Consider the following 17,779-nt stretch of genomic DNA (forward strand, 5'->3'; position numbering starts at 1 on the left):
GACTATGCACCAATGCATCCCTGAGACTCCTACCCCGCCTTGCCGTCATCAAGGGGCGTTCCGGTAGGTAGCCACGAAGAGAGGGCTCAGTATGGAGGATGGCCCAATGTTTATTTAATACACCTCTGATTTGGTCCCACTGTCGGCAATAGGTGGAAATGAATCTCGCCACTGGACTGGATGTGGGTTTTGTAATTACATTGCCCGATAGAAGCTGGTCCCGCTGGGAGTGTTTAGCACGCTGGTAGCCTTTTTTGATAGATCTCTGGCTGTACCCCCTCATTAAGAACCTCTCCCTCATATCCCCTGATTCAGATTCAAATCTATCATCCGACGAGCACAGCCTGCGTAACCGCAGAAACTGGCCCGTCGGGATGGCATTCACTGTCGACCCGGGGTGACCCGAGGTAGCATGGAGGAGGGAATTAACCGAAGTAGTTTTCCGGAAGATGGTAGTGGCGACCGCCCCGTTACATTCCACCGAGATCCGAATGTCCAAAAATTCGATGGTCCTTGGTCCGACCTGATGAGTTAAATAGATGTTATAGCTGTTGGAGTTAAGGTGACGCACAAAGTCCTCTAGCTCAGAGCCGGTTCCCCCCCAGACAATTTGCATCACGGTGTCTTCTGGGTATCTTTATATATTGGTAAATTTAAAGACTCTTGCTACTGCCGTAACCCTCAGTCTGATACAGCGCTGCACAACCAGCTCTACCCTCACCTACTGTATCCTCACCCATCCCTTGTAGACTGTGAGCCCTCGCGGGCAGGGACCTCTATCTTCCTGTACCAGTCTGTGCCTTGTATTATTTATGATTATTGTACTTGTCCCTATTATGTATACCCCTTTCACGTGTAACGCACCATGGAATTGATGGCGCTATAATAGCAAATAATAATAATAATATGGGACGGCCAGAGAGCTGTGTTTGGCACACTCCATCAGTCCAGTAGACAATGAATGGAATTGTAATAATTCGTGCATACTTCCACTCCATTCTAATGGGGCTGTAGGTGCCCTACTCTAGTAATGGGCGGGGGTCTCCTCCGTCTGACCGCCTCTGATCTGCCATTAGAGATAGCATTTTCAGATCCCAATACCCCTTTAGGCTTAGTTTCCATCATATTTCTATTTTTTCTGTAAAATGACACACTGTGACAGAAACCAGATGAACTCTATTATAGTAAGTGGGGTTCTTTTGGGCCTTATTGGTATTTTTCAAGTCATTTTCAGCATGGTGGGGCAGTGGTTAGCACTGCAGTCTTGTGGGGGCGCAGTGGTTAGCACTGCAGTCTTGTGGAGGCGCAGTGGTGAGCACTGCAGTCTTGTGGTGGCTCAGTGGTGAGCACTGCAGTCTTGTGGTGGCTCAGTGGTGAGCACTGCAGTCTTGTGGTGGCTCAGTGGTGAGCACTGCAGCCTTCTGGTGGCTGAGTGGTTAGCACTGCGGTCTTGTGGTGGCTCAGTGGTTAGCACTGCGGTCTTGTGGTTGCTCAGTGGTTAGCACTGCGGTCTTGTGGTGGCTCAGTGGTTAGCACTGCGGTCTTGTGGTGGCTCAGTGGTTAGCACTGCGGTCTTGTGGTGGCTCAGTGGTTAGCACTGCGGTCCTGTGGTGGCTCAGTGGTTAGCACTGCGGTCTTGTGGTGGCTCAGTGGTTAGCACTGCAGTCTTGCAGCGCTGGGGTCCTGGGTTCGAATTCTACCAAGGACGACAACTGCAAGGAGTTTGTATGTTCTTCCCGTGTTTGCGCGGCTTTCCTCCGGGTTCTTTGGTTTCCTCCCACACTGAATAGGACTCCAGATTGTGAGCCCCAATGGGGAGAGTGATGATCACATCTGTAAAGGGCTGTGGAATTAATAGCGCTATATAGGTGAGTAAAATAAATGAATGGATTTAGCACTGCCATCAATTTAGTTTTTCCTCTCCAGTGACAGCAGATGAATGGATGATGCAAACACTTTGCGTTGCATTCTGTACCAGCTGTATAAATGCATGTACAGGAAGGCTCCCCATAGTGGAGGCAGCCATTGTCATTTACCTTTATTACTGTCTAAGGCGCTGAATTAGGATATGAAACTCTGTGTGTGAAAATCTGCGATCCAACCCCAGTGAAGAGATCTATACAGAGACTGTGCATAGAGATAAAACAATATGCACAATAATTACAATATATAGTGAAGATACATTGAATTTAAGTGGTGATCCCTGTTTTATTTTTTCTTTCCGCAGATGTTGTCGTTCATGCACGCCCAGTACACATTCTTCCAGCAAGGCTATAGTTTACTAAATGAGCTGAATCCGTACATGAAGAAGCTGGCTTCGGAGGTGTGTGTACTCCATCGGGAAAACGGTGGGATCACACATTGCCGGCATTTTCTAAAGTCTTGCATGTAATGGGCCTTATCCTGATGCAGAATTTCCAGCATTTTGGGAAAAATCTGTTGCTAAACATTGTTACCCACGGTCTGATACTCAGGGCATAACCAGGACCTCTCTTGGTCATGGTTTGATATTGCAGCCTCCGGTAGTTTAAAACGCTTTATGTTCTGAAAACGTTGGGGGTTTTTTTGTTTTTTTTTTTAGAACTACTTTTTTTTAGTATTTTTTTTTATTGCAACCAGATTTTAAATTGGGGCCAAGAAAGAACTATAAACACATATACTCACCTCCTCCAGCCCTGCAGTCTCTGCCGCTGCTGTCACTTGCTTCTGACCCCCGCTCATTATGCTCATGAATATTCACTTCACTGCGGCCGGAAGCAGCAGCAGCGGGGAGTCGGCAGGACCGGAGACCGAAGATCAGCACCACGGACAGCGACGCCAGGGACAGGTGAGAAGAAAGTTCCCGTTCTCCATGTGTTATCACGGATAGCACACGGAGAACACACGTGTGCCATAAACACAGCTCACGGAGGGCAATACGCACCTTTGACACGTCCATGAAAAACATGCATGATTTTCACGGACGTGTGAAAGAGGCCTAAGAAGCGGTTCACCATTTGAGCAGCTTGTTTCAAATGCACAATTTTCTGAAGATGTTGCTATTTTATTTTTTTTTTAAAATTACAATAATTTTTTTAACTTTTTTTTTTTTATTTAAAAAATCTGCAACTAGATTTTAAAATAAACAAGCTACATACAAGGCATATTCTCCTACATTTTTTTTTCCCAAATCCAGGATTCTCTGGGTATGGCGCCTTTTTTTTTTTTTCTCTTCCCTTACCTAAGAAGCGGTTCACCATTTGAGCAGCTAGTTTCAAATGCACAATTTTCTGTAGATGTTTTTTTTTTTTTTTTTAAAAAAAATTAAATTAAAAAATTTACAAATTTTTTTTTTTTTTTTTAAATCTGCAACTAGATTTTAAAATAAACAAGCTACATGCAAAACATCTTCTCTTACACTTTTTTTTTTTTTTTTTTTTTCCCAAAATCCAGGATTCCCTGGGTATGGCGTCTTTTTTTTTTTTTTTCTTTTTTTTTCTTTTCCTTTGCCTAAGAAGCGTTTCCTAATTTGAGCAGCTAATTTCAAATGCACAATTTTCTGAATATTTTTTTTGTTTTTTAAATTTACAATAATTTTTTAACATATATTTTTTTTTTTTTTTAATCTGGAACTAGATTTTAAAATGAACAAGCTACATACAAGGCATATTCCCTTACATTTTTTTTTTTCCAAAATCCAGGATTCTCTGGGTATGGCGTCCTTTTTTTATCTTTATTCTTTCATGTATTTCTCTGTAGGACCTTTTTTATTTTTTTTTTCTATTTATTTTATTTTTTTAATTTAAAAATTGTTTCAGCATTTGAGGACCAAGAAACAGATTTGTCCCATAGTTTTTAACAGATACCATGTTGATTAAATAAAATTTGCAGTCCTCAAAAGGTTAGCGAAAAAACCCGTTGTGAAGGAGGTCTAAAAACAATTGTCAAAAATAATAAACACTAAGGGGGTGAGGGATCGAATCCATTTAGGCTAACTATTAATCGGAGACTCAAATTGACTTTTATTTTTTTTTTTTTCACCATAGTTGGACCAATTAGTGATTGACTCGGCTGTGGAGAAAAGGGAGATGGAACACAAGCATGCCACAATCCAGCAAAGGGTAAGTCCTCGAAGCTGAAAACCATAAACTATTTCATACTCTTCAATTATTGATTTACTAATTAACTAGATTAGGCCTCAGTGAATTAGCTTGGAGCCAATCGATATCACTCAATAAGTCATTAAAGCTCTATGTAATGAATTTAAAGGGGTATTCCCATCTCCAAGATCCTATCCCAATATGTATTAGGTATAATAATATTAGCAAATACCTCCAATTAGAAATGTAGTATAGTTCTCCTGATTAGCTATGTCACTTACCTCATGTGCAGGGCATTGCAGCTTAGGAATCCATGGTTATGGCTGCTCATATAGCGACAGTTTATTAGGTTGTTTTTTTTTTTGCCAGTGGTCATAACTAGTCATGGGCGAATAGTAACTATTCGTGTTCGGCTTATTCGTAACAAATCCCAAAGTACCATACCGGTATTTGTCACGAATAAGTCAATGAGGAACCTGAGCAGTTTTATAATCGTGATGAATACTGGAATAGTACTCAGTATTTGGTAAGCATTATTAAACACAAATAGTTACTATTCACCCATCACTAGTCATAACCCTAGATACCTAAACTACGGGTAATGCCCTGCACATGAGGTAAGTGATGTAGCTAATCAGGAGAACTATACTACATTTCTAACTAGAGGTGTTTGATAATATTATTATGATTACACCTAATGAATGTTGGAATTGGATTTTTGAGATGAGAATACCCCTTTAATTTCTCTCCCTGGGGTCTGGAAGTTCCTATACATCTGAGCGGATTGATCTGATGGTGCCCATGTAGCGCATATAGCTGTCGGATGAATGTGTGGTCGCATGTGGACTATTTTTCATAAGCTCCTTGTACATATGTGTTTTTAGTACGGAAAGGGGAGGAAGCCGCTGTCTGACACTAATAGGAGGACACAAGGATGGAGGGTGGACAGTAAACTTGTCCTTTCTTCTGACATCCTCTTTTTACATAGTTACTTAGGTTGAAAAAATCCCCCTTTCCATCTAGTTCACCTTCCTCCACCAATTCTATATTTTGTCATTTATAACCGAGTGTTGTGTGTAGTGAGGAAATCATCCAGCCCTGATATAAAGCTGTTTTAGTATCTGCCATTACTACCTCTTGTGGTCGGCATTCCACAGTCTGACTGCTCTAACTGTAAAGAACCCTTTCCTATTTAGCTGCCGGAATCGCTTTTCTTCCACTCGCAGTGAGTGCCCCCTGGTCCTTAGTATTGTCTTTGGAAGGAATAAGTCATGTGCCAGTCCTTTATATTGACCACACATGTATTTATACATATAAATGAGATCTCCTCTGAGACGTCTTTTTTTCTAAGCTAAACATATCTAACTTTTTCAACCTCTTATCATACGGGCGGCCTCCATTCCTCTCATCATACGGGTGGCCTCCATTCCTCTCATCATACGGGCGGCCTCCATCCCTCTCATCATATGGGCGGCCTCCATTCCTCTCATCATACGGGCCGCCTCCATTCCTCTCATCATACGGGCGGCCTCCATTCCTCTCATCATACGGGCCGCCTCCATTCCTCTCATCATACGGGCGGCCTCCATTCCTCTCATCATACGGGCCGCCTCCATTCCTCTCATCATACGGGCCGCCTCCATTCCTCTCATCATACGGGCCGCCTCCATTCCTCTCATCATACGGGCGGCCTCCATTCCTCTCATCATACGGGCGGCCTCCATTCCTCTCATCATACGGGCGGCCTCCATTCCTCTCATCATACGGGCGGGATCCATTCCTCTCATCATACGGGCGGCCTCCATTCCTCTCATCATACGGGCGGCCTCCATTCCTCTCATCATACGGGCGGCCTCCATTCCTCTCATCATACGGGCGGCCTCCATTCCTCTCATCATACGGGCGGCCTCCATTCCTCTCATCATACGGGCGGCCTCCATTCCTCTCATCATACGGGCGGCCTCCATTCCTCTCATCATACGGGCGGCCTCCATTCCTCTCATCATACGGGCGGCCTCCATTCCTCTCATCATACGGGCGGCCTCCATTCCTCTCATCATACGGGCGGCCTCCATTCCTCTCATCATACGGGCGGCCTCCATTCCTCTCATCATACGGGCGGCCTCCATTCCTCTCATCATACGGGCGGCCTCCATTCCTCTCATCATACGGGCGGCCTCCATTCCTCTCATCATACGGGCGGCCTCCATTCCTCTCATCATACGGGCCGCCTCCATTCCTCTCATCATACGGGCCGCCTCCATTCCTCTCCTCATACGGGCCGCCTCCATTCCTCTCCTCATACGGGCCGCCTCCATTCCTCTCATCATACGGGCCGCCTCCATTCCTCTCCTCCTACGGGCCGCCTCCATTCCTCTCCTCCTACGGGCCGCCTCCATTCCTCTCATCATACGGGCCGCCTCCATTCCTCTCATCAGCCTCCATTCCTTGTAGTAATCTAGTTGCCCGCCTTTGAACTGACTCTAACTTCTGAATGTCCTTTTTAAAATGTGGAGCCCAAAACTGGACCCCATATTCCAGATGTGGCCTTACAAGTGATTTATAGAGGGGTAACAATACGTTGGGATCACGGGATCTTATCTCTCTTTTTATACACCCTAGAATCTTGTTTGCTTTAGCAGCTGCTGCCTGACATTGAGTGCTGCTGCTCAGCTTATTTGTAATGAGAACACCCAAGTCCTTCTCCTGTTCTGTAGTCCCGAGTTTACTTCCATTTAATGTATATGCAGTTATAGGATTACTCCGTCCTTGGTGCATTACTTTACATTTATCAACATTAAATCTCATTTGCCAAGTATCTGCCCATTCTGACATCTTATCCAGATCTTTTTGTTGTGGGAGACTCTGATAATTGACTGTTCCTGCCAAAATGATGACTTTTCTCAAGAAGTCCTTTACATCCCAGTAGTTATAACAAGAGGCCTGTTCCTTTCTTGTCATTATTGGCCATTGTTGTCCTTGTGTCTGGTTTCACTCTTCTCCTCATCTTCCTCTTTGTGTTCAGTGTCTTCTTATCTTAAATGTATTTCTGAGAACACTGGAGCCCTGAGTATAATGCCCTGTACCCCTCTCTCTAATGTCATTATTCCCAGGGAATGTGTGTGGACATGTGTGGACAATGGATCCCAACAGCTCTCTAAATCAAGATTACATTGTATTTCCTTGTAGCTTTGTCTGGAGGGGGGACACTATTGCAGGCACGGTTCACATCTTCCCTCTGATAGTTTACCACTACCACAAACACATTAAAGGAGTATTCCCAGCTCCAAAATCCTATCCCAATATGTAGTAAGTGTAATAATAATATTAACAAATACCTCCAATTAGAAATGCAGTATAGTTCTCCTGATTAATTATGTCACTTACCTCATGTGCAGGGCATTGCAGTAGCTTAGGTATTCATGGTTACAACCTCTCATACAGTGACAGTTGCTAGCAGTAACCATGGACACCTAACCTGCAATGCCCTGCACATGTAATAGTTTATTAATAATATTAGCATATTCCTCCAATTAGAAACATAGTATAGTTATCCTGATTAGCGGCTTCTCTTAGCTCATGTGCAGGGCATTGCAGTAGCTTAGGTATCTATGGTTACAACCTCTTATTTAGTAACAGTTGCTAGCGGTAACCATGGACACCTGAGCTGCAGTGCTCTGCACATGTAGTAGCTATAATATTAGCAAATAGCTATAATTAGAAATGTAGTATATTTCTCCTGATTAGCTATGTCTCTTGCCTCATGTGCAGGGCATTGCAGTAGCTTAGGTATCCAGGTTACGACCTCTTAGTTAGTTGGTTGATAATGGTAACCATGGACACCTAAGCTGCAATGCCCTGCACATGAGGTAAGAGACATAGCTAATCAGGAGAACTATACTACATTTCTAATTGGAGGGATTTGCTAATAATATTAATATTAAGCCTAGTACTTATTCGGATAGGATCTTGGAGATGGGAATAACCCTTTAAGGATCTATGGCACAGTTTCTACAGGTCATGCAATGAGGATCTGCTAGACAGTCACAAGATAGGTGATTAATGCATGATCAGCAGGGGTCTGACCGCTGGGACCCCTATTGATTATTGGATCAGGGGTCCATGTGAATGGACGTGCATGATCACAGCTCTGCTCACAGCTTATGCAAGCGAGTGGTGGTCACACATGCACATGGCGGCTTCCTTAGACCCATTAAAATGAATAGTGCACTAGTCGTACATGCGCAATGAAACTCCATCCCACTGGCGACTCAGGACTCCTTTTCTTGGCATCTGTTGGGGTCCCAGTGGTAGAACCTGCACTGGTCATACAGCTATCTTGGAGTGATAACTGTTCTTTTTGAGATAACCCCTATAATTTAGAATGTTCTCCTATTTCTACGTTCCAAATTGTATAGGGGGTATTTAGACCTGATGAGGCTGGTATACTTTCTTTATAAATTCATGTCAGATGGATAGCATAATTCAGATATTAAAATGAGCATTTTATAAGTCCAGCTAAAGATTGAGAGAACACATACGCCCAAGTGTATTTGCTCTTTGCCCATCGAGCCTAATTGACAGCTGCAGCTTGTTCTGAGCAGTGAGAGATCTCCGCAGGGGGGAGAGACATTGAGGAGCTGTCTAAAGCTGTGGTGGCAGGAGATTTAGTTTCAACTTTCAAATATTAGATATAGATGATCAAAGTTAGTACACTAGTGTCCTCCAGTTTAAGGAATCTATGTATTGCTTAGTAATTATGAAGTCTTGTGACAGATCTGAAATATTTCAGTGTATTCCAATGGTAGTGAAATTTTAAAATATAACTTTTAATATATTTTCTAAAAAACGTAGTGTCCTATATGTGAATACCAAAGTATCCTAAATGTGACATATCTGCTTTAAGTGTATGATGTTTATGCCAGAAATGCCCCTTTTTGCTAACCTGCAACAACAATATAAAGTTACTTTTTGTGTAGTTCATCAATGTTTTATGTATATTACTGTAATTTTATATATATATAACTAGTAAAACCACTGATATGATATTATATTGGAAAACTATTGAGAAATTGCTCATACAAGTTTTTTCTTTTCCCTCTTTTTATTTTTTCCCCCCATTCATTGCTGATGATTATTACAGACCCTCCTACAGGTGAGTCGTAAACTTTGGATTTTCCTCTAAGCCTTGATAAGGGTTATATTCCAATAGTATGTGAATACACCATGAATTAGTAATTGTTTCCCTGTGGTATATAGGGGATTTAAGGGATAATAATGTGAGAACACACACACACACACACACACACACACACACACACACACGGATAGATAGAGGTGTGTGTGTGTGTGTTATATGTATATATATATATATATATATATATATATATATATATATATATATATATATATATATATATATATAACACACACACACACCGTATAGACCAAGAGTTTGGACACACCTTCTCATTCAAAGAGTTTCCTTTATTTTCAGGACTCTGAAAATTGTGGATTCACATTGAAGGCATCAAAACTATGAATTAACACATGTGGAATGAAATACTTAACAAAAAAGTGCAAAACAACTGAAAATATGTCTTATATTCTAGGTTCTTCAAAGTAGCCACCTTTTGGTTTAATTACTGCTTTGCACACTCTTGGCATTCTCTTGATGAGCTTCAAGAGGTAGTCACCGGAAATGGTCTTCCAACAGTCTTGGACGAGTTCCCAGAGATGCTTAGTACTTGTTGTCCCTTTTGCCTTCACTCTGCGGTCCAGCTCACCCCAAACCATCTCGATTGGGTTCAGGTCTGGTGACTGTGGAGGCCAGGTCATCTGGCGTAGCCCCCCATCACTCTCCTTCTTAGTCAGATAGCCCTTACACAGCCTGGAGGTGTGTTTGGGGTCATTGTCCTGTTGAAAAGAAATGATGGTCCAACTAAATGCAAACCGGATGGAATAGCATGCCGCTGCAAGATGCTGTGGTAGCCATACTGGTTCTGTATGCCTTCAATTTTGAATAAATCCCCAACAGTGTCACCAGAAAAGCACCCCCCCACCCACACCATCACACCTCCTCCTCCATGCTTCACGGTGGGAACCAGGCATGTAAAGTCCATCCATTCACCTTTTCTACAAAGACACGGTGGTTGGACCCAAAGATCTCAAATTTGTACTTATCAGACCAAAGCACAGATTTCCACTGGTCTAATGTCCATTTCTTGTGTTCTTTACCCCAAACGAGTCTCTTCTGCTTGTTGTCTGTCCTTAGCTGTGGTTTCCTAGCAGCTATTTTACCATGAAGGCCTGCTGCACAAAGTCTCCTCTTAACAGTTGTTGTAGAGATGTGTCTGCTGCTAGAACTCTGTGTGGCATTGACCTGGTCTCTAATCTGAGCTGCTGTTAACCTGCGATTTCTGAGGCTGGTGACTCGGATAAACTTATCCTCCGCAGCAGAGGTGACTCTTGGTCTTCCTTTCCTGGGGCGGTCCTCATGTGAGCCAGTTTCTTTGTAGCGTTTGATGGTTTTTGCCACTGCACTTGGGGACACTTTCAAAGTTTTCCCAATTTTTCGGACTGACTGACCTTAATTTCTTAAAGTAATGATGGCCACTCGTTTTTCTTTACTTAGCTGCTTTTTTTTTGCCATAATACAAATTCTAACAGTCTATTCAGTAAGACTATCAGCTGTGTATCCACCAGATATATATATACACAGTTAGGTCCAGAAATATTTGGACAGTGACACAATTTTCGCGAGTTGGGCTCTGCATGCCGCCACATTGGATTTGAAATGAAACCTCTACAACAGAATTCAAGTGCAGATTGTAACGTTTAATTTGAAGGTTTGAACAAAAATATCTGATAGAAATTGTAGGAATTGTACACATTTCTTTACAAACACTCCACATTTTAGGAGGTCAAAAGTAATTGGACAAATAAACCAAACCCAAACAAAATATTTTTATTTTCAATATTTTGTTGCGAATCCTTTGGAGGCAATCACTGCCTTAAGTCTGGAACCCATGGACATCACCAAACGCTGGGTTTCCTCCTTCTTAATGCTTTGCCAGGCCTTTACTGCCGCAGCCTTCAGGTCTTGCTTGTTTGTGGGTCTTTCCGTCTTAAGTCTGGATTTGAGCAAGTGAAATGCATGCTCAATTGGGTTAAGATCTGGTGATTGACTTGGCCATTGCAGAATGTTCCACTTTTTTGCACTCATGAACTCCTGGGTAGCTTTGGCTGTATGCTTGGGGTCATTGTCCATCTGTACTATGAAGCGCCGTCCGATCAACTTTGCGGCATTTGGCTGAATCTGGGCTGAAAGTATATCCCGGTACACTTCAGAATTCATCCGGCTACTCTTGTCTGCTGTTATGTCATCAATAAACACAAGTGACCCAGTGCCATTGAAAGCCATGCATGCCCATGCCATCACGTTGCCTCCACCATGTTTTACAGAGGATGTGGTGTGCCTTGGATCATGTGCCGTTCCCTTTCTTCTCCACACTTTTTTCTTCCCATCATTCTGGTACAGGTTGATCTTGGTCTCGGTCTCATCTGTCCATAGAATACTTTTCCAGAACTGAGCTGGCTTCATGAGGTGTTTTTCAGCAAATGTAACTCTGGCCTGTCTATTTTTGGAATTGATGAATGGTTTGCATCTAGATGTGAACCCTTTGTATTTACTTTCATTGAGTCTTCTCTTTACTGTTGACTTAGAGACAGATACACCTACTTCACTGAGAGTGTTCTGGACTTCAGTTGATGTTGTGAATGGGTTCTTCTTCACCAAAGAAAGTATGCGGCGATCATCCACCACTGTTGTCATCCGTGGACGCCCAGGCCTTTTTGAGTTCCCAAGCTCACCAGTCAATTCCTTTTTTCTCAGAATGTACCCGACTGTTGATTTTGCTACTCCAAGCATGTCTGCTATCTCTCTGATGGATTTTTTCTTTTTTTTCAGCCTCAGGATGTTCTGCTTCACCTCAATTGAGAGTTCCTTAGACCGCATGTTGTCTGGTCACAGCAACAGCTTCCAAATGCAAAACCACACACCTGTAATCAACCCCAGACCTTTTAACTACTTCATTGATTACAGGTTAACGAGGGAGATGCCTTCAGAGTTAATTGCAGCCCTTAGAGTCCCTTGTCCAATTACGTTTGGTCCCTTGAAAAAGAGGAGGCTATGCATTACAGAGCTACGATTCCTAAACCCTTTCTCCGATTTGGATGTGAAAACTCTCATATTGCAGCTGGGAGTGTGCACTTTCAGCCCATATTATATATATAATTGTATTTCTGAACATGTTTTTGTAAACAGCTAAAATAAAACTTGTGTCAAAGTCCAAATATTTCTGGACCTAACTGTATATATATATATATATATAGATAGATAGATATATATATATAGATAGATAGATAGATATTGGATATATAATTTTTTTTTAAATTATATTTAATTTTTTTTATTTTAAAAATTATTTTAAATTTTTAATTTTTTTTTTGTTTGTTCGACCTTTGTGTAATACTACACTTCCCCTATAGTGGCCGCTATAGGAATTGTGTGGCTGCTGAAACCTCCCATTCCACTGATGCAACCTAAAATATTGTTGACATAAGCCATCCCTTTTATTTTAGACATTGCTAAATTGGGACATCGAATCAAATAGCTGCGTTCAAAAGATTTTTTCTTTTCCTTTTCTTTATTTTATATTGCATATTTTATGTTTGTATGAATATACTCACAATATATAGCACTTACACCCAATGAGAGAAAGGGATTAACCATTTTCCGTGGACTTCTGAGCTGATACAAGGATCGTGCATGTATAGGTCCCTCAAATACATCATTTGGGGGATCAACTCTATTAGTTATGCTATAGAAAACCTGAAGGGGACGGTGGAAAATGGAAGCGGTAGCCACTTCTGTTTACAGTCATGGCTAAAATTGTTGTGTTGACACCCTTGAAATTGTTCCAGAAAAAGAAGTATTTCTCCTCAAAAAGTATAGCAATTACACGCTTTGTCGTACACATGTTTATTTTCCTTGTGTGTATTGGAAAAAAAACCAAAACAAAACACCGAAAAGGGGCAAATTGGAAATAATTTCACACAAAACCCCCAAAATGGGCCAGACAAAATTATTGGCACCTATCCATAATTGTGGATTAACAACTTTTGTTTCAAGCAAGCCACAGTGAGTTTGAACGAGCAAGTAACAGGTGTGGGCAATATGGAAATCACACCTGAAACCAGATAAAAATGGGAGAAGTTAATTCAATCTTTGCATTGTATGTCTCTTTGCCACACTAAGCATGGAGAACAGAAAGAGGAGAAGAGAACTGTCTGAAGACTTGAGAACCAAAATTGTTGAAAAATATCAACAATCTCAAGGTTACTAGTCCATCTCCAGAGATCTTTATGTTCCTTTGTCCATGGTGTTTAACATAATTATGATGTTTACAACCCATGGCACTGTAGCTAATCTTCCTGGACTTGAGGCAGAGAAAAATCGATGATAGGTTGCAACGCAGGATAGTCCGGATGGTGGATAAGCCACCCCAATCAAGTTCCAAATAAATTCAAGCTGTCCTGCAGGCTCAGGGTGCATCAGTGTCAGCGAGAACTATCTTTCCACATTTGAATTAAATGAAATGTTATGGAGGCGACCCAGGAAGACCCCACTGCTGACACAGAGACATAAAAAAAGCTAGAATGTAGTTTACAAAAATGTACATGAGTAACCAAAATCCTTCTGGGAAGGCATCTTATGGAGGGATGAGACCAAGATGGAGCTTTTTGGTAAAGTGCATCATTCTACTGTTCACTGAAAACAGAATGAAGACTATGAAGAAAAGAGCACAGTACCTACAGTCACATATGGTGGAGGGTCAGAAATGTTTTGCGGTTGTTTTGCTGCTTGTGGCTGTGGGTGTCTTGATTGTGTGCAAGGCACAATTAAATCTGAAAATTACCAAAGGATTTTGGGTCACAATGTAGTGCCCAGTGTCACAAAGCTGGATTTGCGTAGTAGGTCATGGGTCATCCAGCAGGACAATGACCCCAAACATACTTCATGGAGCCCCCAGAAGTGGATGGAAACAAAGCGCTGGAGAGTTCTGAAGTTCCCGCAACGAGTCCGGATCTAAACCCCAGTGACACCTGTGCAGAGATCTGAAAATTGATGTTTGGAGAAGAGAAGACGCCTTCACACATGAGAGACCTGGAGCAACTTATAAAGAAGAGTCCAAAATTCCAGGTGAGAGGAGGAAGAAGCTTGTGGACGGGTATAGGAAGCGACTGATTGCAGGTATTTATTCCAAAGGGTGTGCAACCAAATATTAAATTGAAGGGACAACAATTTTCTCCGATCCATTTTTGAGGTTTTGTCAAATTATGTCCAATTTGCATTTTATTTATTTGCTTTTTTTTTTATCTCGTTCCAATATACACAAACGTGTATAATAAAATGTGTAACTGCAATAATTTTCTGGGAGAAAAACGTCATTTTCTGGAACAATTTCCAGGGTGGAAACCCCTTTGGCCATGACCATATATCTAACAGAATATAAAACTAAAGGGATGCCTATGTTATAATGTCCAGGCTGGGGCAGAAGGTCACGTGGGGGTCTAGCCCCGGGGTCTGGGGGAGTTCATGTGTTCTCTTTGTGTAGACGGGTGTTGGAAAAACATTGTATATTAATAACATTTTGGCTCTGACTTTGCAGTTAGTTTCACTTCCACAGAACATAATGACATTTTGGCTGATTGAATGGAAAGTGGAGAGAAAGATGAGACCATTTCAGCTTGTGCGGTTATGTAACCTCATTATCATTACTATTAATACATCGGAGTCCACACAGACATGTTTGCCTATTTTTTTTTTTTTTTTATTTATTCACTTTTTCGATGTTAATTTTATTATGGATGATGTCTCCAAGAGCGTGTAAAAGCATGCAATCAACCAAGAATTTGTGCCATCTGTTTTATTAAAGGAAAGTGTCAGAAGAGAATTACCTATTGTTTACAAAAGGTCTTTATATTAACTGATATATAGTTATATTTTTTATATATATATACACATATGAGCCGTTGTGATTACTCGCTAATCCCACCCCCGCACATTACCACACGCGACTCCGCCCCCATTAGCACACATGGCTCTGCCCCTACGCTCATTACCACACAGCTCCGCCCCCTACCCTCATTACCACACAGCTCCGCCCCCTACCCTCATTACCACACGCGGCTCCGCCCCCTGCACATTACACACACAGCTCTGCTGCATCCACACTCTAAATACCTCCTTACCCCACACATAAACGTCATCTCATCCAGCACAGCAGAGTCCGGGATATGCTGAAGAACTGACCATGTGACACCCCCACCCTCCGACTCCTCACCTCCATGTGCAGCGTAGTGTCACGGTGATTAACCTGTCACAATGATTAACCCTTACACCACCAGCCCGCCAGGAAAGCCACCAATATTCAAAACTGCAGTGGCGTGCCACGGTGATTAACTCTTACACCCCCAGCTGTATACAGCTAGCTGTATACAAATTAAGAGGCTGTATACCCTTGGGGAGGAGAGCTGTATACCTTTAGGGAGGAGACCTGTATATCCTTGGGGAGGAGAGCTGTATACCCTTGGGGAAAAGAGCTATATACCCTTGGGGAAAAGAGCTGTGTACCCTTGGGGAAAAGAGCTGTGTACCCTTGGGGAAAAGAGCTGTGTACCCTTGGGGAAAAGAGCTGTATACCCTTGGGGGAAAGAGCTGTATACCCTTGGGGAAAAGAGCTGTATACCCTTGGGGAAAAGAGCTGTATACCCAAGGGGAAAAGAAGCTGTATACCCTTGGGGAAATGAGCTCTATACCCTTGGGGAAATGAGCTCTATACCCTTGGGGAGAAGAGCTCTATACCCTTGGGGAGAAGAGCTGTATACCCTTTGGGGGAAGGACAAATGTACACCCTTTGGGGGAAGGACAGCTGTATACCCTTGGGGGGAGGACAGCTGCATTCTTTTGGGAGAGTTATATACCAAGGAGGTGAGATGTATACCCTTGGGGGAGGAGAGCTGTATACCCTTGAGGGGGACAGCTGTATACCTTCGGGGGGAACTGTATACCAGGGAGGTGAGCTGTATACCCTTGGGGGGAGATCTGTATACCCTTGAGGGGGACAGCTGTATACCCACAGCAGAGTCCTGCATACATAATGGGCGTGCCGAGCGTTAGCTGGCTGGAAATAGATATATATATATATATATATATATATATATATATATATATATATATATATAAAATGGAACTATTTATATTTAAAAATTAGCTGTCGCAAATCTTACACTTCCACACTGGCCACTAGGCCTTCTATTGGACTCACACCTTGCTGTACTGAACAGTTGTCGCTCGGGGTGTTTTAGTCCCTAACTTCCTGTCTTTTACAGAAGACTTTTCAGCAGTCTCATTATCATCACCGACAAGGTGATAACTAGTGATGTGTGAGCACTAAAATTGTTGTTACTCGATTAGATCTGATCAGACCTCGACGCGAGTAACCAGCATTATGGAAAGTCAATGATTGTCCTGTTCGGGTGTTCGCCCACATACAGCGAGCCATAAACAGCACATTTCCGGAGAGAGGGAGGGCGTTTTTTGTTTTTTTCAATGGTCCGAGAACGTTGTTTTATTCCCCAGAGGCTGTGACCGGCTCTCCCTGGGCTGCCTGCACACATCACGCAGTGAAACAAGCCTGTGCCATTTGGTCGTTGTTTCACAGAGAAAGTAACCGAGCACCTATGATACTCAATCTGGCACATGACTTATTTCTTCCAAAGACAGTACTAAGGACCAGGGGGCACTCACTGCGAGTGGAAGAAAAGCGATTCCGGCAGCTAAATAGGAAAGGGTTCTTTACAGTTAGAGCAGTCAGACTGTGGAATGCCGACCACAAGAGGTAGTAATGGCAGATACTATAACAACTTTTATATTGGGGCTGGATGATTTCCTCAGTACTCACAACATTGTCGGTTATAACTGATTTAGTGACAAAATGTATACCGTAATTGGTGGAGGAAGGTTGAACTAGATGGACCTAGGTCTTTTTTTAACCTATGTAATATTAGACCATCTATATACTAGAAATGTCGAAATGGTGAATGGTGTAGAATGAGAAGTCTGGAGCAATGGGTCCAACACCAGCAACTTTCTTGGAGCATGGCCGATCATAACCTAATTCTTGGCTTTCTTTCTTGTTCTTTGTTCCTTAAGTCCTCACATTTAGAAAATTAAAAATGAAAGACATTCTCCTTTTCTGTGTGTCCCTGCTGCCTCTTTCCTTGTATTCGATCTCCCCCACAAGTGCTTGTTACAATGTAGCACAGGAATGAGAAGGGACATTTGGTGAGCTGGGCGGCCTGTTGCGTATGACTTGTGAACTTCTAGTATTCCTCACAACAGACGTTAGTCAATAGAAGGTCAGAGATCAGTGTGGACATGTCATTAACCAAAAGAAAACCTCATTACCAAGAGCAGTGCCACAAGGCAAGTCCTTTATATATGGGTTTCCTTTTCAATTATACGTTGTCTCATTGAATGGAGACAAATGATCACTGGTGCCTACTGCGATTTGTGGAATTAAATAACTTGTCTTTTGGTCATTTAGCTTTGGAGTTGAGAAATAATTTTTCTC

General features: G+C 42.3%; 1 protein-coding gene across 1 annotated transcript in view; it reads left to right on the top strand.

Moving 5' to 3' along the window:
• The window catches only part of ACAP3 (ArfGAP with coiled-coil, ankyrin repeat and PH domains 3), a 266,420-nt gene that overhangs the window by 156,283 nt on the left and 92,358 nt on the right, over window positions 1–17,779 (top strand). The window contains exons 8-10 of the mRNA XM_075327683.1: window positions 2,228–2,323; window positions 4,026–4,100; window positions 9,223–9,234. Of these exons, the coding sequence (XP_075183798.1) occupies window positions 2,228–2,323; window positions 4,026–4,100; window positions 9,223–9,234 (183 nt within the window). The remainder of the gene's footprint in view (window positions 1–2,227; window positions 2,324–4,025; window positions 4,101–9,222; window positions 9,235–17,779) is intronic.

The sequence above is a fragment of the Anomaloglossus baeobatrachus genome, chromosome 11 (assembly GCF_048569485.1).
Source record: "Anomaloglossus baeobatrachus isolate aAnoBae1 chromosome 11, aAnoBae1.hap1, whole genome shotgun sequence".
Taxonomy (NCBI): Eukaryota; Metazoa; Chordata; class Amphibia; order Anura; family Aromobatidae; genus Anomaloglossus; species Anomaloglossus baeobatrachus.